Source organism: Ixodes scapularis, unplaced genomic scaffold, assembly GCF_016920785.2.
Source record: "Ixodes scapularis isolate PalLabHiFi unplaced genomic scaffold, ASM1692078v2 PGA_scaffold0__279_contigs__length_252992795, whole genome shotgun sequence".
Lineage (NCBI taxonomy): Eukaryota > Metazoa > Arthropoda > Arachnida > Ixodida > Ixodidae > Ixodes > Ixodes scapularis.
In genome coordinates this window covers 43,146,852-43,169,325 of record NW_024609835.1, presented here as the reverse complement: position 1 = coordinate 43,169,325, position 22,474 = coordinate 43,146,852, and the positions used below count along the sequence as shown (strand labels likewise).

The 22,474-nt window shown below is 43.2% G+C and overlaps 2 protein-coding genes across 2 annotated transcripts in view; one reads left to right on the top strand and one right to left on the bottom strand.

Annotated features, from left to right (window-relative positions):
- The first annotated feature begins 2,236 nt into the window (after positions 1-2,236).
- Positions 2,237-17,074, top strand: LOC8032970 (ras-related protein Rab-22A). The gene is made up of 7 exons (XM_029966903.3): positions 2,237-2,791; positions 3,965-4,044; positions 4,181-4,262; positions 6,574-6,645; positions 7,734-7,857; positions 10,326-10,418; positions 14,186-17,074. The coding sequence occupies exons 1-7, from the start codon at positions 2,753-2,755 to the stop codon at positions 14,269-14,271; spliced, it is 576 nt and encodes a 191-aa protein (XP_029822763.2). The 5' UTR covers positions 2,237-2,752; the 3' UTR covers positions 14,272-17,074.
- A 339-nt stretch (positions 17,075-17,413) lies between these two features.
- Positions 17,414-22,474, bottom strand: part of LOC8032971 (ribosome biogenesis protein bop1-B) — a 35,642-nt gene continuing 30,581 nt past the window's right edge. The window contains exons 16-18 of the mRNA XM_029966902.4: positions 18,608-18,692; positions 17,934-18,041; positions 17,414-17,633 (exon numbers count right to left, since the gene is read on the bottom strand). Of these exons, the coding sequence (XP_029822762.2) occupies positions 17,480-17,633; positions 17,934-18,041; positions 18,608-18,692 (347 nt within the window). The 3' untranslated portion in view covers positions 17,414-17,479. The remainder of the gene's footprint in view (positions 17,634-17,933; positions 18,042-18,607; positions 18,693-22,474) is intronic.

The following is a 22,474-nucleotide window of genomic DNA, read 5'->3' as shown; positions in this document are numbered from 1 at the left end:
AATTCATCTTTTATGAAGCTCAAGGCGCTATGGAACTATAATAGATATAAAGTGGTCAGAGGTACATGAAAAGGAGTGATGGTACCAGGACTGTCTTTTGGCAATGCAGTACTGTGCATGAAATCGGAGGTTAATCAGAAATTCAACAAAGAAGCGGAGGCAGAATTGTTACTGGAAACACAGGGAAAAACACCAAATGAGGGAGTACAGGCAGACATGGGATTGTCTTTTGAGAGCAGGGAGGCATTTAGTAAGTTGAAATTTGAACAGAGGCTGACCGAAATGGATGATACACGGTGGGTACGGAAGGTATTCAAGCTTTTATACATGAAAGTTTAAAGGGACAAAACAAACCCAAAAGCTTACACTTGCACAGTGGTGATGGGGCTGAACAGACTACTTCAGTGAAAAAGGGGGTGAAAGAGGCAGAGGAAAATGTGAGAGGGAAGAACGCAGGAGAAAGCAGCTCTGACAGTGTACAGGTCGTGAAAACCATCACATAAGAAAGGAAAATGTTTGGCAATTCACTGGGAAGTTCTTTGCTGTTCGAGGCGAGAACGTAAGTTTTGAGGTCGAGGACGTATAGGGCTAAATTTCAGGAGACAGACACATTATGTGCCGCCTGCCTTAAAGGACCCATGAAACGAATTTTGGGCTGGAGTAAATCAATTTATATTGGGATTTTACTAATAGCACATCGTTCAGTGGGCCAAAAGAACAAAGGTAGAAAGTCATAAGCCTGACTTTCGCTACAAAAATTTGCAAAACATAGCGGACTATTTCGTACCTCCTTCCCTTCGTAAACTCTCCGCCTTTTCACTGTGATACATCCGCGGACCCCGCAGCGCGTCACCGGGCTACTAGCCACCATAACCGGGCCCCCGCAGCGCGTCACCAGGGCCCAAGCGCACGTCACACGACACCGGACCTCACTTAATCCCTTTACCCCTAAGCTGACATTGCGGTGGAAGCTACGCGCTTGCCGGACCAATCAGCCGCCTCCCTTTCATCACCTGACCTCATTCTCTGCGGGTCGGCATGCGCGAGAGGGCGTGATCACGTGGAAAATGTCTGGCTGGCTTAACGAGCACGTAGCTTCCACAGCACTGTCAGCTTCGGGGTGAACGGGGTGGGGAAAGCAACTAGTCGGAATTTTGAGCGACGGGTTAATCTTCTAGGGGGACAATGACTGTGTCCGGGCTACACAAGCGAGATTCCGAGCAAGAGGGGACTCCCTTCTTTCCGACTTCTTGGACTGTTTGGTACAATGCGCGATTTATGAGTTGAGGAGGAAAGCTAAACAGAAAAAAGTTGAAAGTTTGAAGTGCGCGGGGCTTCGCCCTGCCCTCCCTGAAGGGGTAACAGATTTGGCCGGGGCCCTGGGTTTTACCTTTGGGTTTTACTGGTTAGGCCGATTAGAAGATTTGTGGAAATTATCTAGGGAAAATTGAATGATAGACTAGAATGATGGACTAGAATGGAAACTAGAATGATAGCAACTAACTGTCCCCAGTTGTACAGCTGGGGACAGGCGGGACAGATGAAAATTGGGACTCCCTTCCGCGCGGCTCCGGCCCAAAGTCTCAACCCTGTCTCCCAGTGGATCCGCTGCTGGGGTAACGCCGGCAAGGTTTGACCAGAGGAAAATTGGCGACCTCCTCGCTGAGGGGAAAAGGCAGGGGGGTGATGTTTTTAGATTGTTTTGCCCGAGCCTCCGAAGGTCATCGTGGTGATATGCCACACAGGCTGTGTGGGCTCGGGCAAATTTTATCCTCCCGACTATCACCAGTCCGTGTGACACAGCCTGGTGATAGTCAGGGGGAGAAAATTTGTCTTAGAAGGGCGGGAGCCTCAGAGGAATCATGTGTTTTGTCTTAGACTTAGGCTAGGTGGCGCAAGCTACTGCCCATTACTTAGGATCTAGCAATTACAGTGGCTCTGACAGTCATCCATCCATCCTATGCTCTTTTGTGTTTCTATGACGTCATGTAATTGATTAGGTCACGTGACAAGTTGTCACATGGCAGCGGCCTGGCGGGGTTCATCTTCCGAGTGCTGACCGGAACCTTGATACCCCTCTACCTCGTTGTTAAAAACAGTGTGTTCGTTTGAACACGCAAGTGTCAAAATTATGTAGTGCGTTCGGTTTGCACCTCATATTAAGCATAAAACGTTATGTGACGTCACTAATACTAGTTTAAAGTACTAGACGTGCAGTAAGCTAGAAACTAAAAGGTGGCTGGCTCGCATGCCGCCATGAACAAACCAAGGGCACCAAGGGCACGTGACTTAGAGCAACTTTTCCCAGGCCCGGAGTTGGCGTGGTTGGCGGCACAGAAGTTGGCGGAATCACAGCAGTCGAGTTGCTCCGGGCGTTCGGTTGCTCTTTCGTCTCCGTCAACAACGCGCCTCGGGCGCCTCGGTTCAGTACTTCGGCGACCTCCGACATTTCTTCGCCACATCCGTTGCGCCTGGAATTGGTTGAGTTAGCACTGCGTAATTAGCGCCACTTTGAAACCGAACCTTGTCAATTGTCGTGAAGTGTTTATGTGATGTAATGCAGCCTGCGTATGTGCTTGCGTATGATCTGCCCGAAGCAGCTGGGCTGCGGTCAAAGTGAGCGAGCGGGAGGCCCATGTGCAAACAGTGTCACGGGCATTGTCGAGTAGGACGGGGAGGTGTTTCGGACAGCTGATAATGACGGATCGAAGTTCCTTCTCTCCATGACGCCCCTGCTGTGCTCGACGGAATCATGAACACAACGACGGAAGTGAAGCTCTGCCTGCTCGGAGTAAGCACGTGTTTACATTTCAAAACAATGCCGAGCGATCGGGTTGTGTGCATGCAGCTTTGCAACATATGTGTAAAACTCCAAAGATTTTAATTATTTTGTTAAGCGATAGCGCGACTTTGGCCTGTGTCTTCTGTCATCTATCCAGAATCGTAACAATTAAATAAGAACCACTTGATGCTAGTCGCATCAGCATCCTGAAATGTTGCACGTACCGCGCATATAATATTTGCTTGCTTGTTACCCGTTTGGTTCTTGTGATGAACGGAGTACTTGGCTGCCAAATTATAAACCTGGTTACCGAGAAAGTTGTTGGGAAAGCTAGATCCTGCGTGAGCTCTAAAACTTCTTTGGTTTTTCCGGTAGAGGCCATATCAAAAGCAGCCCACAACTTTGACCTATACTGATAGACTCACTTTCAAGAAGATATGCCTATGTCCTTGGCTTCATATGGATAAGATCATGGAACATTCTTTGCGCTTGAGTGTCACCAACCGACCACAAAAGAACACATTTGTGATGTAGCAGAACCGCAGGAGATTGCTCGGACTGCCAAGTCAGCAGCAGTCATAGATAAAAAAATCTCCCCTTTTTCCGTTTTTTTTTTTTTTTTTTTTTTTTTACCAGTTTAGCTGGAACATAAAGGCAGATTAACAGCCAGAAATGAGGGAACTCTCCATTAATTCCTCCTTTCTATTTGAAAACGAGAGAAACTCCCCTTTCTCAGGGGAGTAGCTCAGAGACGCTCCTCTGGGGAAAGAAAGGAATAAAACAGGGAACTGGGAACCAGTTGTCTTCCTGGCAGAAGACAATTCTGTGGGTCGACCTTAAAGATGTGTTATACCTCACTCTGGTAAAAATTACTTTCAGACTGTGACGATGTGAATGCGAGTAATAGTCTATTCCACTCGTAACTGAATCTTTAAAAAATGGTAGGAGGGAGGGAGGAGGACACTGCATATTTTTAAGAGCCGCTTGAGTTTTTCCGGGTCGCAGTCTTCCTGGCTCTGATCTGTGGCCCTCGGTTGCAAATGCATACAAATAGTTGGAAGTGAACCAAAGGGACAAGCTGTATTGACATATTTTTCTCCTCATGCTGTGCTAAAAGTAAACTCTGCTTACAATTTTATTTTTTTTCTTCATCGCAAGTTTTATTCACTTCCTTTCTTACAGGAGTCGGGAGTGGGCAAGTCCAGCATCCTCCAACGTTTCGTGTATAACACTTTCAATCCCAACGCAGAAAGCACCATTGGGCAAGTCTGCATTCATACCAGTTTAGAGATTTTGGAGTGTCAGGAGTTGTTGGTTTATTTATTTTCGAGTGTTTTTAATAACATATAATGAGAGTCCCACCTACTTTTAGAAATTGTTCTGTATTTCCTGTTATAGGGCCTCATTCATGATGAAGAACATGGTTTTACATGATCGCACCCTCAAATTCAACATCTGGGACACTGCTGGTCAAGAAAGGGTATGTGCTTGTGGTTTTTCTGCTCAAGGAAAAAACAGCAAAGCGTAAAGACTTTCCAAGTTTTTGTTTGCAGCAACATAATTTGGATTATGTAAAGAGGAATAGGCAAAAACATACCACAGATAACAGTTTTTCTTGCATATGTCCACATGGCATCAGAGTAAAATTGGAATCTCCTAGTACAGCTGCAAGAGCCTCTGTCCTCTTGGGGCATGTGCATGTAACTTTGTAATTATAATCGAGTATTAGAGGCTTGAAAGAAAGATTTCTCGAGTATTCCATGCTAATACCACAACACATCTTGTTGAAGATTGTGGGTGTACCGTCATGGAACACTTTCCACTATAGAGAGAGAAAAAAAATGAAAAACACAAGCACAGTGAGACATATGCACAGTCACTGCTGCATGCTTCTGCAGCACTCGACCGGTTCAGCTATCCCCGCACTGCAGACACTGTAATCCTATTGCTGCTGGAAACTGCACAGTTGAGTGGGAAAGGAATGTTGCAAGGAGCTATTCAAAGACAAAGTTGGTCTTGTGACACGGTCAGAGCTTCTGTCAAGGCAGCGTGTCATTCAGTGGCAAAGCTCTGCATCTGGGGCCCTAGAACTCAGGGACGGCGCCAGGCTTTTCATAGTGAGGGGACAGTGGGGAGGCGCACAGCATTTTTGGGGAGGCATGAGCTTTCGATCCGACTAAAAGAAGAAATATCCAGGGACGATGACTTGGCGTTTTGGGAGTTTTGAATAGAAATCAGCTCAGTTTATTTCATTATTTTATGACCTATGTACAACTCTGGCTAATGTAGCATTTCACCTGCAAAATATTCAGGCATGTTTACATTCCGCAATACTAAATAAGCACGCTGACGTTTGTCGTGACTCATCATCTGCTCTTTAGGCAGTCCCCTGCACCGCGGAAAACCGTAGATGTAGTGGCGATTCTCCCTTCTTTGTTGAATACGCCTGGCAGAGGTACAGGGCGACTGATTTAGCCGGGCCACTTTTCTTCATCTGCTTGAAGGAAGCCAATGATGTTTGGGACATCTTGCATGCCGCACTGTTGGAGTGGCATCGTCGTCCGCCTTCCTTTTGGAAGAGCTTTCTTCCAGTTTCGATAGCCCTCTGTCAAAATACAGCGCTTCCACTGTTTTACTCCTTCCCTCACTCCCCCCCCCCCCCCCCCCCCAAAATACAGAAACACTTTCAGCTTTCCTCCAACCTCTTGGGATAGTCCGTCGAAGGGACTCCGTGCCTCAGGGTCACTAATGATGGGAGCATGGCAGTTCTCAAACCACCAGGCTCCGACCTATACCCTTTCCCGAGCACACACAGTCACCGTCACCAAAGTTGCTTCAAGGACCCCATAGAGACTTGAAATAAGCAGGATGACCTAGACACATCAAAGCCGCCCCTTGGGAACTCGCCAGTCAGCCTGAGTGTGTCAGGACTTTTTTTGGGAGATTTCCTCGGTCAGAACATGAACAATGCCCTTGAGTTCCTTTGTCTGGCAGGTACGAAGCGACGGCGCAGTGCAGATGGGATTTCAAGTCTCTCCGAGTAATCACTTGGGTGAAGCTACTTTCAGGAAGTCTTTTATGGTTGGCGACGGAGGAATTGAGTGGTAGACGACGCTCCTTAGCTTCAAAAAGCCATACAGATATTCATGCATCGTTTTTCACAAGGTACGTAAAGAAAATAAAGCGGATGGCACGAAAAAGTTCTAAACGTCCGGTATGAGACCTTTTTAGGCTGGCTATCCTTCAAGCCAATGCCTTTTCCATGGGACGAGCCACGTAGCGTATGCGGGTCTGCACGGAAAAGTTAGGGTGGGGGGGGTTGTAAAGGCTGACATATTTTTGGGGTGGCAGGACAAATTTTAGGGGAGGCGGCCGCCACCCCTCGCCTCCCTTTGGTGCCGTCCCTGCCAGAACTTTGCCTGCATTCGGTACTCTTGACATATAGGTATGGTTTATCAAGAAATCCTAATGTCACGGATATGTTATACATATTTGGCATGTCTTGTCTGGCAACAGTGGTCAGCAGTTTTCACAGGCAGGCCCTGTATCATGTGCAGTAACCAGTAAAATAAATTGTGGATCCTCTATTCATTTAACTAGACCAATATGAGGTTTTGAATTTGAGTACACAATGAATCCCATAAAATATGCATTGCTGAGAAATTATGCTGTGTAACGGCTTGTCACTTCTTTTAGGCACAAGATGAGAAAGGACATTAAAATGAATTGTAGGAAGATAGCATTGAGACCTGGGATGGTCTTTTTGAGTATTTGCTTTTTCTGTGATGCAGTACCGAGCCCTGGCACCCATGTACTATAGGGGAGCTGCAGCAGCCATCATTGTTTATGACATTACATCACAAGTAAGCTCTTTTTTGTCTCCCTTATTGGTGGAAAGGTCATATCTAGTCACAAATGTCTCTATCTGGACTCAACAGCATGATGTGAAATTCTGTTCAAATAGTGATCTCACTTTCTTGATCTTCTGAGTATATGTAATTTAGGTGCATTGAACTCTAGTAAGAGTTGACATAATTACTGAGCATGTCACAACTGGCATTCAATGTAACCATGAGCTAAGATTAAATGTGTTGAACTAGCTAGAGGTAAACATCTGGATTATACACAGCTCTTCTAATTTGTGAGGCTTGAAATTCTATTCTTAGGTGGTTTAACTCTTCATTAAAAACGAGTTGGTCAATTTTCTTCAGTTCTAGGTTGGGAGACAGTTGTGGGCAGTTAGGGTAAGTGATAAAATGAACTGCAAAAATGAGTAAATAGTGAACTAGAGAATTGTTGCATGTTCGTGCCGTATACCCTATTATGTACAGAGCATCTCGGATGTTTGTTACGGATAAACACCATTAAATGATCCTTAAAAATGGGTGCTTCAAAAATTTTACTGGCTGCCGAAATGTAATTTTGAGGATAATTCATTACAGTCACGGCTCATTAACATGGACACCTCCATTCCCTCCCCCAAAATCGTTCATAATGTGAGTAATCCGTAGTAACGACACAAGAATGCGTGCATTTACCCAGTTTGTCCCCAAAACTTTTGTCTACATAGTGGGGTATCCACTATGCACTAGGTCAACCGGTGCGTGCCTCCAGCCTTTCTGGCACATTTCAAAACTGGATCAAAATGAAGATTATTATTAACGCGGTTCACATCAACAAGATACGACTTGTGCTTTCTCTGTCCAGGAGCCAATTTTTCAGGTTGCGTTTACATCACAAGAATCTAAATGTAGAGCTAGGTTAGAATGCCCTGAATGAAGACAGCAGCTAAAAAAGGTTGAGCCAACGACATGCTACATGTTCGGAAAAATCAGGCCCTCACCTAGTCACTTGCAACAGATTTGCGGCTGTTCTTCATTCAGTTTCATGGTCCTTCCTGCACGGCCATTTTGCATATATTTACTGTCATTCCTTTTTGTGCCCAACACAGGACAGTTTTGCTGCAGTGCAGAGCTGGGTGCGAGAGCTGCAGGCACACGGCGAGCACAACATTGCCCTGGGGATCGCTGGCAACAAGTGCGACCTTCAAGACTACAGAGAGGTCTCTTACGCCAGTGGGTATAGCCTTTGTCCGTTCAGTTATGCTTTGTGCGGCGCCTGCTCAAGAGTTGCACTTGCTCATGCGCACTGTTTGGGCATAACAAAAACAGATTCCAGGACATCAGATCATATGCACAAATGAAAATGAAAGACATGTTTGTTCATTCTGCACTTATCTGTTTCTTCTAAGGACGTTCGCTGACCACTATATCGTTTGATCAGATGGATTTTCTACACCATTCTGCTCCTCAAATGTTAAAGCTCTTTAGATGGGATGATATGATCTTGACAAAAAAAAAAATGATTGGCATCTGCAAGTAGTAGATTTTAAGTTCAAAGAGAATAGTGATTTTGGCTGAATTTTTTTAAATTGACTGCTAGTGGTCGTTGCACCTTTCTCCGAAACTTTCGCTGCCATCACGCATAGCTTCCGCCATCTTGTCGTTAGTATCACTTTTTCGGCTTTGCGCTGCTTTGGTCGCTTCGTTACATATTTTTCAGGATATCATATTTCAGTGATGACCTATATGAGGGAAATCATAAATCCTCTCATTATACCCAAAATATCCTTTCTTATATGTCAGCTAAAAAAAAAAAATGAATTGTCAGGGCATTGCAGCCTCACATCATTCTTGCATTACAGCCGCCACAGTTTTATTTTGAACATTTTACTGCACTAGCTATCATCATCCACCAGGTACATCAACATTCACCAAGTTGAAGATTTAAAAAAAATGCCTGCAAGTCTCGCTTCGCAGCACAAGGCTGCGATGCAGCGAAGCGAGACTTGCAGGACTGCGGTGTCTAGTTTGTGAGTGACGCTTCTCTGCAGTGCACCACTATTCAGCAAGATGAGCTCGCAGCGGAGCTAACTGACCTACTGTAAGGTCAAAGAGAAAGTACAAATGTTACTATTCTTCTTGAAGCAATTATCAAATAGAGTAATATTTGAAACTAGTATATTCAAAAACTTAAATATTTGCACAACACTAAAGATTTTATTTTTTTGCTGACTTTTTGGTGCTGTAAATACCAGTGGCAATTATAGTGATGCTTACACCAAATGTACAAAATAAGGCTGATAATTAAATTATGAACGCCCCTTCTTATTGGAATAATTGATAAGCACACATTGAGCATCGAGACAAGCTTTTATATTAGAAAGGAATTTATGCTACTACATAGAATTAGTTTTTAGAGGGAAGGCTGTTACAACCTTTGGTATGAATTGTGTCAAAGCTCACCTGAGTGCTAAAATTTAGAATATTTATATAGTAGTTAAACATTGAACTGGTCCCATTGTTTGATCTTAGGAAGCATTTGTGGTTCTGCACACAAACATGTATTTACAAATCAGCGCAAATTCTGGTATCTAGAAGCTCAGATCTGCACAAAAAATATTGATGTTAGTCAACCGCATGTAAAAAACATGTTGTATTGGCAAAACTGGCAACAAGCCATGATGAAGGTATAGGTAAAACTCTCTAGCACTTCTAGGCTTTGTGCTGACTGGGATGTGAAAGTTTATGGAAGCAAGGCACCTCCTGTGCATTAACATTTGCAAAAATGTAACATTCTGAAGATACCTAATCTGGTGACGTGTTTTAGATTACCAACACGTAAAACGTGCTGGTGACATAAAATAAGGAACTTGCTCCTTTCTGTATAGATATGTGCTGTATTAAACTGTCGGGAAGTCGTAAGAATATGCTGACCCCCCTCAAGTCAGTTTTTTTTACCCAGAAAAAAAAATTCTGCAAAAAACGTTGATTTTGAAAAATGACGTATTTACATCCACCAACATCTAGAGAGTATTTTCAGAAATTTTCACTAGTTTACACTATATAGGTAATTTTTTATAAATTAGTTTCTGTACACCAAAGCTAAACAAAAGGTAGGGTTTGGAGCCCTTTGAATGCATTTTTCTCCGTTCCACTTTTTGGTATAAATTCCTTTTTGGTCAACCTATCGTTTGATAATGGCAATACAGGGAAGGCTCGTCTTCACTTTTCCTGACTGAAATTTAATAAGGAATGCGGCTATGGAATGTTTTTGTCACTTTACAGATGTCTGTTATAAAAAAATGTTGACATTTTGTCTAAGACACAGAAGACCAAAAAGTTGACCAATTTTGCAAAAGAGAAAATTGATAGAAATAAATGACTTTTTACAAAAGGCTTTCCATAGCCGCACCTCCTAGGCATTCTGCTACATATCTAGCGAATAAAAATCTTGAATATCTTGATAGTCTTCCGACAATAGATTAACTAGACAATGTAGGCGTGTTGCTGATAAAAGCTGCCCTAATTTCCTTCCCATTTAACTGACTGACAGGAAATTTTGTTATGCAGCCTCTAGCATGACCACCAGCCTACCCTGTAAATTTAATTAATGTTAAGCCAAGGGTTCAAAAGTTGGTCCTCCTAGGGGGTGCGTCCCCACGGATCAATTGACAGCCATCTCGTTTTGCTTTTCTTTTCAGCTGGGGAGTCGTATGCCCAGCAAATTAATGCCGTCTTTGTCGAGACAAGTGCCCTCAGAGCTACCAACATTCAGGAGCTGTTCATGGGAATAGGTGAGCGAGCATCCATACTTTTACATGTCGTCTAGTCCCCTATACCCACCAGACAATGAAGTTTGGTTTGAGAAATGGCGCCACATTATGGTGAATTTGAGACAGCTCACAGCCACAGCCATTGGACCCAATTCCAAGCCCGAATGTCAGAGTGCCCAAACTGACCCAGAGCTCGTGCACAGTCGCTCGGTGGCATAATCTTTCCCAAGTTGTCCTTTTTGGCTACCAGCTGCACTGAGGCACCTACTGTTCACTGCCCTGGGGCTATTGGGAGATAGCTTCAAACCCTGAAGGAGCATGAAATTAATTTTATTCAACCTTTGGAATCGGTTTATCGGACTAATTCCCATGGCGTTTTTTAGTTTGAACAATTTCTTTTAAATTAACAAGTAGTGAAGACACAAAAAACCACCAACAAAAACAAAAATATGACAAACATATTTTAAAGCACGACATGTGTTACTTTTTCCATAAATGTTGATGGGTAGGTGATTGCAGCAGTGTCGTGAGAAAGGCTGTTCCATCTAAAGCTGCTCAGATGAAAAATGAATGCTGGGATGGGCAACTTAGAGGGAATGACTAGTGCGCTGCAATACATATGCTGGGGGTAAAATATATAGGCTAATTGACAAAGCGGCGAATTGAAAAAGATATTATTAAACAAACAGAGGCCGGTAATGCGGCGATGACTTGAAAAAGGCGGGAGCTCCGATTCAGCTTTGAAGGATGATATGCTGATATTGTATGAATATGAAGAATAAATGAACCAAGTGGCAATATCTTGGACAGCTTCAAGTGCGTTGATTAGATATATTTGGTATGGGCTCCAGATTGCAGATGCATATTCTAGTTTTGACCGAATAAGCGATTTTTATGCGAGTATATTTTATGCTCTGCAGGGCTAGGTGGAAAAAATGCTTCAGGAATCTTGGCGATTTGTTAGCAGATGAGATGGTGTTAGTATTATGTTTAAACCAGCATAGATCGCCGCACGGTGCGAGACCAAGGTATTTATATGAGCCTACTAATTTCACGGATGTGTGGGCAATGGCATGGAGGAATAGAAGGGGGTTATAGCAGCGGTGGAAGGACATGAATTTGCATTTACTGATGTCAAGTTTCACGAGCCAATGGTTGCACATTCCTGAACATCGTTGAGGTCATCCTATAGGCCGTTTTGGTCTGAAATGTTGGCGACAGGACGGTAAATTACGCAATTGTTGGCAAACACCCGAACATGAGGGATGTGAAGTGGTAAGTCATTGATGTATACGAGGAACAGAGGGGGACTAAGGACCAATTCTTGGGGGACGCCTGATGATACTGAGAGAGGATCTGATAACTGGTTATTTACAAGGACTATCTTAGAGCGATTATTTAAGAATTCTTTGATCCAATTTAAGATATTAGGATCTAGATTACAGTTGTGAAAGCTTTAGCAGCAAACGCTGATGGGTTACTTTGTCGAAGGCTTTTGCAAAATCCAGAAAAATGGCATCAATTTGTAGGTTACGGCTGAGGTTAACATGAAGATCATGGAAAAAGATGGCCAGCCGAGTTTTGCAAGATAAGCCCTTGCGAGATCCATGTTGTGAAGGATGAAAAAATATGGTTCGAGTCTAGAAAATCCATTACCTATATGAGAGTAGATGACGTTCCATGATTTTGCAGGGCACACTTGTTAAAGATATAGGACAGTAATTTAGTGGAGAATCTTTATTACCTGATTTAAAGACTGGAACCACCTTTCCCATTTTCCAGTCCTGGAATGCTGCCCATGAAAAGTGACTGAGAGAAAACTAAACACATATTCAGTGGTAATTTGCTCGGTGTTTTTGTTTAGAGTTGATCTCATCTATGCCAGCTGATGATGACAGTTTGATGTTTTCAATGACACAAGAAATGCCATCTGCAACGAACATGGTGGGAGGCATGAGTGTTGGCATGTTAGTGAAGTATATAAGAAGTGACACAAGGGCTTCATCAGTAAAAGCAGGTGAAAAGGCAACATTAAACATGTTGACACATTCAGCATTGTAAATGGCTTCGTCCAATTTATTAGTAAGTGGAATGGTGTTCGTCTTCTTTGGATTTACCACTTGCCAGAATTTCCTGGGGTTGTTCAGTAATGTACCTAACAAGTCATTATCAAAAAAAAAAGTGTGCCGATTTGGATTGCAGTAATCTTCAGCCATGTAGCATTTACACATGCACAAGGGTTTCCAGTTAGATTGGCACTACAAAAAATATGCTTTCTTTTAATTTGTAATTTCTGGAGAGCTTGGGTAAAACCCCCAAAGGGAACCAAACTCTTCAGAGATTGCAACTGGCATGAATGCAGAGTCCTCGAATGAAATTATTCACAAGTTCTGCTATTTTGTCTTTGAATATCGATCAATTGTCATGGACAGATCAGGGATAGAAGGACGCTTCGAAAAGATGAAAATAGGTGCTCAGCTCATTGTTGATTGCCTCATAATTTCCTGTCATACAAACATATTGTTTTCTCGTAAGTCTGGCACAATACAGGGGAAAACTCAAGAGCAGCATGACTAATATTATGGTCACTGACTTTTTGGAGGAAAGTAATGGACATCGTCAGTTTCAATACCAGCTGTGTGAGATTAAAGTTGATGCAAACCTTGAGGAATTTCCTTGTTTCAGCATTGCTAACTGATAGGGGTGATGGATTGGTCCAGTCAACCTTTGCAAAATTAGTCTCGTAAGAGAAGAATGTGTGCTTTGGGGTGCTGTGTGCTACTACTATAGGGGGGGGGAGGGGAGGGGAGGGGAGGGGAGGGGAGGGGGAGGAGGAGGTGTTTGTAACAAATGCTTAGTAGAACTGTTTCGGGTGCAAGGTCAGATTTTATGATTATAACGGAGCATGACAGATGTTTACTGACAGCAATAAAGACACCTCTTCCACGCGTCTTTCCAGTCATTTAAATAAAGTTGGAAATTCGGTGAATTGGCCAACACTTTGGAATCGGTGATGTTAGCAGTCAACCATATTTTACTAATATTAATAAGTTGCTGCCTGATGAAGACACAAGATTGGACATGAGTTTGCACTTCAGATGAAAACTAGTCAAAAATGAAAGACGTTTACAGCTCTTTGTAATGCCGAATTAGAGCAAGACACCTTGTTCAGGCCTTCATATTACGAGGCTAAGCTAGGTGCAAGCTCTTCTACCATATGTGCTCTAAATGTGCCTGGAGCACAGGTGGCACCAAAAACCTTTGAGAGTGTGAACAAATCATCTGCTTCTCATCTGTCGTATTTAGCAACAACGCAATGCACCGTAATAACCGAGGTGCACATTTTACGATAGAACACCAAGGTGTTCATGCTGCACTAGACAAGAACATGTTTCATTCTCAATTTTTCGTGCACTTCTAACTAGCTTTGCCGTCTGGAGCAGAGGAAGATTGTAACACCCATTAACATGTACAGTGTTCACCAAACTTGTATGGAACACACAAACCGTCTCTTCTTCTTTTATGGGATCGATATCCTTGCGGCAGCCGAGCAACGGTTTCCACTCTCAACAATCCGTCATTAAATGGTACGACAAGGGGCCGTTGTTCAGCTTCCTCCAGGATAACGCTGCTGTGAGCGTACTCCGTACAAGTTTGGCGAGGACCATACTTTTGACAATGTATTACGATGCGTGCATAATTTTTGTGACCTGTGGAAACTCTGCAGTTCTCAGTATGTGGCATGCAGCATTAACAGCTTAAAGCATTTTGTACCCTCTCTCGCTCAGCATCCAAGGTGCCCCAGGTACAGGCCTCGAAGCCACCAGAGCTCAAGCTGAGCCTCCGGGGCTCCACGCAGAAAAAATGCTGCTGACAGTCGGGCTTTGTGCGCCGAAACTTGTCCTCTAATACTGCATAAGCTCACGACTCCTGCCGAAAAGCCTTTTGAAGGCCATCAAGCTCGTGCTACAAATGGTTCACTCAGTAGTATTTGAGAATATGTGCCTAAAATCTTGCGATACACCTGCGACGAAGTGGGAGACTTCCTTATTTTAGGCGGTGATAGTGTAATAATGCCAGGCAGTTTTTAGTGGACTGTGTTTGTAAAAATGTTTTTATGGTCATAATGTTGGTGCTGTGCTGTTGATGCCACCTTTATTTTGTTACATGCTTTGTTTGCCAAACATTTTGATTTTCAACTCCTTGAATTTCGTCACTGACATAGTGACAAAATTAATTTGAAAGTGATTTTTAGGGTTTAGAATACAATTGCATTTTAGCTCTGTCAGTTGTTGGGCTTTATGGTCATAAATGAAGTGAAAGGTGTCACATGCTTATATAAGTACTCATTTTTTTTTTGTCTGCACAAAACAGGCATTTGGCTAGGGAATGTGACTGAACACAACGAAAGGAAGCCATTGCAGAGATTCACAGAAAGACGCGTTACTATAATCGTAATGTCGCCCATGTGATTTTGTCCTTTTTCAGAGCTCTAGTGGGGAAGGGAGGGATTGATTGTCTTCTCTTTTCTCGGCACGAAGGGAAAGGGTGCCAGACATTGATAGCCTGTTTTATATACAGGGTGTCACAAAAGAAAATTTACGGGGTTTTTTTTACCGCAGAAATAAACTAGACATCGCCGAACGCTCGTTCTCCGCCCGAAGGTAGCTCAGGAGGTCGCAACCAGATGCCAAAGTTTCAGCCCGATCCGATGTGCCATAGAGCCCCATGTGTTTGAAAACACCGTCGGCCGCCATTTTCTCATTCAAATTTTCAGAAAATCGCTTATAACTTTTGATTAATTTATCGGATCGGATGGAAACTTTGGCACCTGGTTGCGACCTCTAGCGCTACCTTTAGGCGGAGAATGAGCGTTCGGCGATGCCTAGTTTATTTTTGCGGAAATAAAAACCGTGTAAATTTTCTTTAGTGACATCCTGTACAAGTGGGGTGCATGTGCAAATAACCTGTGTAATTTTCAGACACATACAGTTCTGTGATAACGAGGCAGGAGACATTCCTGCTCTTTCAGAGTAATTGTCCTCCCTCATTTTATAAAAAAAAACAAAAACTGAGAAATGGTGCTTTAAAACTTTACAATACTATAGATGTACTATACTTCCTTGTTATATAACAGACTTTTAGTAGATCATCCCGATACCTTTGATAACAATACCCTATAACGATATGATGCATGCGCAAAGGTGTCAGTGGAGTATCGGGTATTGTTATTGGAGTCATCAGAACAATCTACTAAAACTATCTAATGAAATGTTTTACATATCGAGTATACTTTTACTGATATACCTCCATCCCAAAGCATGCTCAGAATAAATGTTAATTATTTTGTCCGAGTGCAAGCTTTCGAAGGACTAACAATTTCTGCAGTGTAAATGCAATAAATCAATTTTTTTCTTTTTCTTAAATTGAGAAGATTGTAACTGTGATTAGTTGTAAATAGGAGTGTCCCAAAATAACCCCAGCAATATCACACATGTTACTGTACCGTAATGGAACTGAAACTCAGCAACATAACACGCTGAACACAAACACCTCTAAAATCAAGGCATGCCTTGAATTTAGTGCACAGCACTAAATTCAAGGCATGTGGGCAAGAGCAAACAGCCACTGTAGTACAAATCTATATCTTGCGAGAATGCTTGCACCGCATGCAGCCCAATATATGCTCCCCATTTATAGCAGGATGCTTCAAAACCATTTGCCAGGAGTACCATATTGGGAAAACCAATCATCACTAATATGTGCACTTTGTAGCTTGAAAAAGTGATTTTGTTACATACAATGAGGGACTAGTGTATTTCCTGTTCAGTGAAAAAATATATTTTATGCGATGCCCCACATCTTTGGTATGCTTAACTGAGGAGTCGTCCTTTCAAAAATGCAAACAAAAATGTCATGTTTATAGCAGTGTAGCCTCGCAAGTAAAGCTTAGCAATTTATCCGGCAGCCTAAGTCTATGAGATGCCATGTGGACTCCACTGCCAACATCCCTTAACAGGGACACGGGAGCTTCTATTCCTTCGTGGCATATTCTCTAATGCACTTTTTATTTACCGCACAAGGTACACCGTGAAAATTTGTGTCAGTCGTGGGATCCGTTTCTAAAATGGGTCCTTTTGAAAACGTTGGAAACCAGGCGTTTTTCAAGCGGTCTCGTATATTGTCTAGAAGGCCGAGACTGTTTGGAATCCTTTAAAGTGCCTTGATAAATTTAGAAAGTTTTGTGGGATTAGTTAAATAGTGCTTGCTATTAGTGATTAAATATAGAGCCAATTTCAAGACAATCAAGAATGATGCGGTATTTTTGTCATATGTAAAAGAATTGTGAAGAAATTTTAAATGTACGCTGTCCCAGAAAGCAAGGTGCTCAACACTTTGGTGTGGAGCTTGGATGGTTTTCGTAAAGTCAGCTCTTGGTGGTCAAATGGGCAGCTACCAGATAATGAAACCAGTTTTTAAACGGGTTTTCTGGAGCTGCAACTAAGAATTTGGACGACTGCGCGCAAAATGGCATTGTTCACAGGGCCTCACTGTGTTTGATAGATCTCTGGGATGTTGGAAAAGTTTAACTGTACTTGCACAAATGTGGATGACTGCCACTTTGAAAAAGCGCAATGTAAGGAGGTGCAACTTGCAATAAATATTTGCAACTCTTAGCTTCATGTTTATTCCTTTTCTTGCCGGGACTGCACACTCCTCATGCAACTACCTTTCCTCGAAATTTGGGGCTGCTTTTAGGGTAAAAGGCCACGCATTCTGTTGTTTTTTTGTTTTTTTTTTTTGCAGCAGGTGGTGATTTTCAGCCAGAGCAATGTGACTTGTAGGACAAATCTGCTCTACCAGTTCACACAGGCTCTAGGCTCTAACTTTTTGTGAAAAATGCTTCCTGCTACATTTTAAAACCCATCTTTGACAATATCTGCTTGCTTTGAAAGAGGCCCAATAGGAGGTATTTCTGGTGATTCCGGTTATTTCATGGGAACCGAGATATGCGATAGTGTGGAGTCCTTTTATTGGCATGGTCTTGACGATTCACTATGTACACCAGACGACGTCCCGGCTTAGGTGAAGAGCCGCAGCGTGCTGTCTGCTCCAGCCGTGACTATCCACGGCTGGTGGGGATGGAAGGCGCAGTCCAACACACCCATACCCTTGCTGATGGCATGACCGCGCAGCACCTTCACAGGCACGATCAGCGGGTTCTGCATCAAGTCGCTGCAGAAAGCAGAAGCACCAGGTACAATATTCGGTCAGAAGGCCACTGAATTCTTGCTAGTGGTCTTCCTTGTCACAAGTCTCTTGTGACATTTTATGAAAAAAGGCTTTCACTTTCCTTTACAAACAAAATATAGCAAAATTTGATGGTGGTGGAGATAAATGAAGTAGAAAAGTGAATAGATAGCACATATCAGGTTTTGTGTTGCTGTGCCATGTCATTGCCATACCAGCTTGCAAATGTAACATGCAACTAGGGAAGCAGCAATATGAGAACGCCAAATCCTACTCGCACCATACCTGTAAACCATGCCATGGCTGACGATAACTGTGCCATCATCAGATGCAGAAGCAAACAGCGGATATTTCCGATGGAAGGCCACTTCTCGAATGGCCCCCTTGTGGTGCCTGCAGACACAACAGTTGGAACAGTCAGCAACAAACTGCAATCAACCCTCAAGTAAAGGTTGTCAATCATACACACATCTGTTTTGCAAAGTTGGAAAAGGGTGCCATCCCGAATTATGGGCTAACAATTCAGAAGATGCGTTCCGTTTACTGGCGCCAGCAAACACCAGCGTAGAAAGCATACACCCAGCTTAGGGTAGTGTGCTTCAACTATGTGTATTGAAACAATGTGCACTCTGGTGACAAAAAGGTAATGAAAGAATATTAAATCAGTGTGTTCTAAAGGAACTTCGAATAGTAGGTAACTTGCAGAATCTAACATCACATTCCTCTGGGCTGGCCCTCTGGTTTCAGGTTGAATTTATTTGATTTCCTCAACAAACGTGTCACGCTGTAAATAAAAATTAATGTAAAAAAAAATGGCATTGCACACACATTTTTTGGGAGGGGGCGAGAGGAAGCTGAGAGCTTTCCAGATAACTTTGAAACCACCAAGGTGGTTTCAAACCACCCAATAACTGAAAAAAAAAAGCAACCACTTTTGAAACACTTGCTTGTACTCTTACCGGAGGGTCTTGTAGGGCTTCACGGACAAATCCATGTCAAACCAGGTAAGACGGTTCTCAAAACTGCCTGTGATGACGTTGTCCCCTGAAAATGACAAAATAATTTTAAGAGAAGTCTCCTCGACCGCACCCACAAAACCCCATACTCCTTCCACTGGCTGTGCTTGCCCTTGGCACTGAAACATGCTAAAACTGAACTGATTGTGTTACACAACAAATCCCATTAAGACTATTTATCCATTTGTTCTTTACAGTCTATGCCTCGCATGCAAATACAGTTTCTTGTTTTCAATGCTCCATTTTGACAGGATTCAGCATAATAAATTTTGGTTTATTTCACTATGACGGACTCCTAATTTATTATTGTGACTCAAGCGTGCACACTGGTGAAGAAATTTCCTAAAGAGCAAACAGTGGACCATAGAAACAAGCAAAAATGCAGCAGTATAGAGAATAAAATGTATGCTTGATCATTTGGTTGCTTGATCTTTTCTGGTCTCGCATCCCCAGAAAGCCAACATTACCATGACCCCAGTTCTTTCATTTAAGGTACTGGGGCTCTGGGATTTTTCGGAGCCTACACATTTTGCGCCACATCGTCAACATAACATCCAAAGCACACTTTCTAATAAAAACTAGAACACATACCTATGCACATGCATCTATTTCGTTCTTCACCAGGAGTTCATTCATTTATTTGTTAAAATGATTGCCTATTCAACCCTTACTAGGGCATTAATGTAGGGGGGGGGGGGACAGACAATATAAAAATTTAAACAAAATACAAGTGCACATTACAAGGTAAAAAATTTATATGATGCAGTAGGATCTACAGTGACACTAAATGAAATAAAATGACAACATCAAAGCAACTTTGCAATATATAAGAAAATAGTTGCTTATAAACAGTCAAAACAAAACTGTCGAAAGCTATACCAGTATGCTGGCATGTAGTTAATCTCTAGCAGTCCTTTCAGATATTGAGTGTACTACCCCATTGACCTGCTGGGAGTCATCCTACAAGAAGTAGCAGTCGGCTGTCGCAGAGATCAAAGGACAAAGGATACAGACAGCACAAATGCAAATTTCCTCATTTTTAATCACTTCACTTCTTAGCTGAAAGGCTGTTGTCAAAGCTACTAGCGTAATAGAATGTACTTATGTGGGATGCTGATAAAACTTATTGTTCCTCACTAAATTATATATAAAAGACAAGAAAACAAGCAATAAAATGCTTAGATGGGCCAGTTGGTACATCGTGGGAAAATAAGCGCCAAAAAAACACGGACAAAGAGTAGATTGACAACGACACAGGGCGCACTCTCAACTGAATTTATTAGGAAAAAAACACAAACTTATATACCAATGGGAGCACACTATCAGACACCACACGTCACGTTAGTCTCCGCCCAGACCACGTTTCAAATATTCAAACTCATTCGTAGACAGAGCCAATGATGTATCGCTAATGCATTTTTTACCCCTTCTCCTAATCTCAAATGCCTCGTGAAGCTCGCGTGACACTTTGTTTCTGTACCTCGCCAATATTTTAGTGCTGTCAAATGATGGGTCGCAAGTGCATCTTTTGCAATGTACAGCCAAATGCCCTGACGGTGTAGTTCTAGTTGAAGCGGCGTGCTCGCGGACCCGATCATTAATACACCTTCCAGACTGCCCTACATAGCTTAAACCACACGTCATTGGTATTTCATAGGCGACGGCGGTTGCGCAATCAGTGTACTTATTCCTGTGCTTGGTATGGCACGGGTCAGTTATCGGTTGTGGATCATTAATTCTCCTGCATAATCGCGACATTTTGTTGGGCGCTGAAAATACGACCGGGACATCATAGCGCCCAGCCACCTTCTTAAGGTTATGGGAGACACCGTGCATATATGGTATCACCACAGGCCGTACGTTGCTCTTTTCGCGCGGTGGTTTCTGCGTCCCCTTGAACTTCTTTATCAAGCTCCCAGCCACTTCGACCAATGAGCTCATTGGGAAACCCCCTTTTCGCAGACGATCTACTTGTCTGACAAAGCTATCGTGGGCGCTATGCAGGCAAGACTTTCTGAGAGACGCCTCCATACACGAGCTCGCGATGCCTCTCTTCACTAGCTTGGAGTGGCAGGAATTGAAGGGAAGGACCCCCTTCTTAGATCTAGGGGAGTACTCCCAACAAATGTGCTCACCTAGAAAACTTAGCTTGAGGTCAAGAAATTGTATAATTCCGTCCTTAGGAGTCTCGTGCGTAAATGACAATCCGCGGCAGCAAGACTTGAACACCTTTAGCATCTCTGAAACTTCACAGCTAGAGAGATCGGGATTGCGTCCCAGGATGAGAAAATCATCCACATACCTAAATATCTTGTATTTGCCATCACTCATATCAGAGCTATCCGCTATCGCCTTTCCGCACTTACTTAAAAAGATATTGCACAAAACCGGCGCGACACTGGCACCGATGCAAATTCCCTTCTTTTGTAAATAAACACCTCCCTCAAACGTCACAAACGTGTTCTTTAAATAAAAAGACAGGAGCTCAAGGAAAGCCTCAGCATTGACACCACAAGAGCTCTGAAAAGCCGCAACCCCACTCAGGTCGATGCAGTCTCTTACCGCAAGGAAGAGGGGCTCATAAGGGATGGAATAAAACAAATCCTGGACATCTACGGAAAAGCCACTGCGCATGCCATGGTGAGCACATTTGTTGGGAGTACTCCCCTAGATCTAAGAAGGGGGTCCTTCCCTTCAATTCCTGCCACTCCAAGCTAGTGAAGAGAGGCATCGCGAGCTCGTGTATGGAGGCGTCTCTCAGAAAGTCTTGCCTGCATAGTGCCCACGATAGCTTTGTCAGACAAGTAGATCGTCTGCGAAAAGGGGGTTTCCCAATGAGCTCATTGGTCGAAGTGGCTGGGAGCTTGATAAAGAAGTTCAAGGGGACGCAGAAACCACCGCGCGAAAAGAGCAACGTACGGCCTGTGGTGATACCATATATGCACGGTGTCTCCCATAACCTTAAGAAGGTGGCTGGGCGCTATGATGTCCCGGTCGTATTTTCAGCGCCCAACAAAATGTCGCGATTATGCAGGAGAATTAATGATCCACAACCGATAACTGACCCGTGCCATACCAAGCACAGGAATAAGTACACTGATTGCGCAACCGCCGTCGCCTATGAAATACCAATGACGTGTGGTTTAAGCTATGTAGGGCAGTCTGGAAGGTGTATTAATGATCGGGTCCGCGAGCACGCCGCTTCAACTAGAACTACACCGTCAGGGCATTTGGCTGTACATTGCAAAAGATGCACTTGCGACCCATCATTTGACAGCACTGAAATATTGGCGGGGTACAGAAACAAAGTGTCACGCGAGCTTCACGAGGCATTTGAGATTAGGAGAAGGGGTAAAAAATGCATTAGCGATACATCATTGGCTCTGTCTACGAATGAGTTTGAATATTTGAAACGTGGTCTGGGCGGAGACTAACGTGACGTGTGGTGTCTGATAGTGTGCTCCCATTGGTATATAAGTTTGTGTTTTTTTCCTAATAAATTCAGTTGAGAGTGCGCCCTGTGTCGTTGTCAATCTACTCTTTGTCCGTGTTTTTTTGGCGCTTATTTTCCCAAGAAAACAAGGATGGTATGTTTGCACTGTGCAGGGTGGCATAATATACCTGTATGGCAACACTTTGTGTTGAAGTGGTCATTGGCATCTTGCGAGCAATCACTCAATTCAGATCTATCCTTTCTACAGTTAGACACAAAAAATCTGACATGCTAAGCCAGGGGTGGCCAAACTGCGGCTCACCAGCCACATACGGCTCTTTGCTGGTCCAAGTATGGCTCTCAAATCCCTCGTAAAA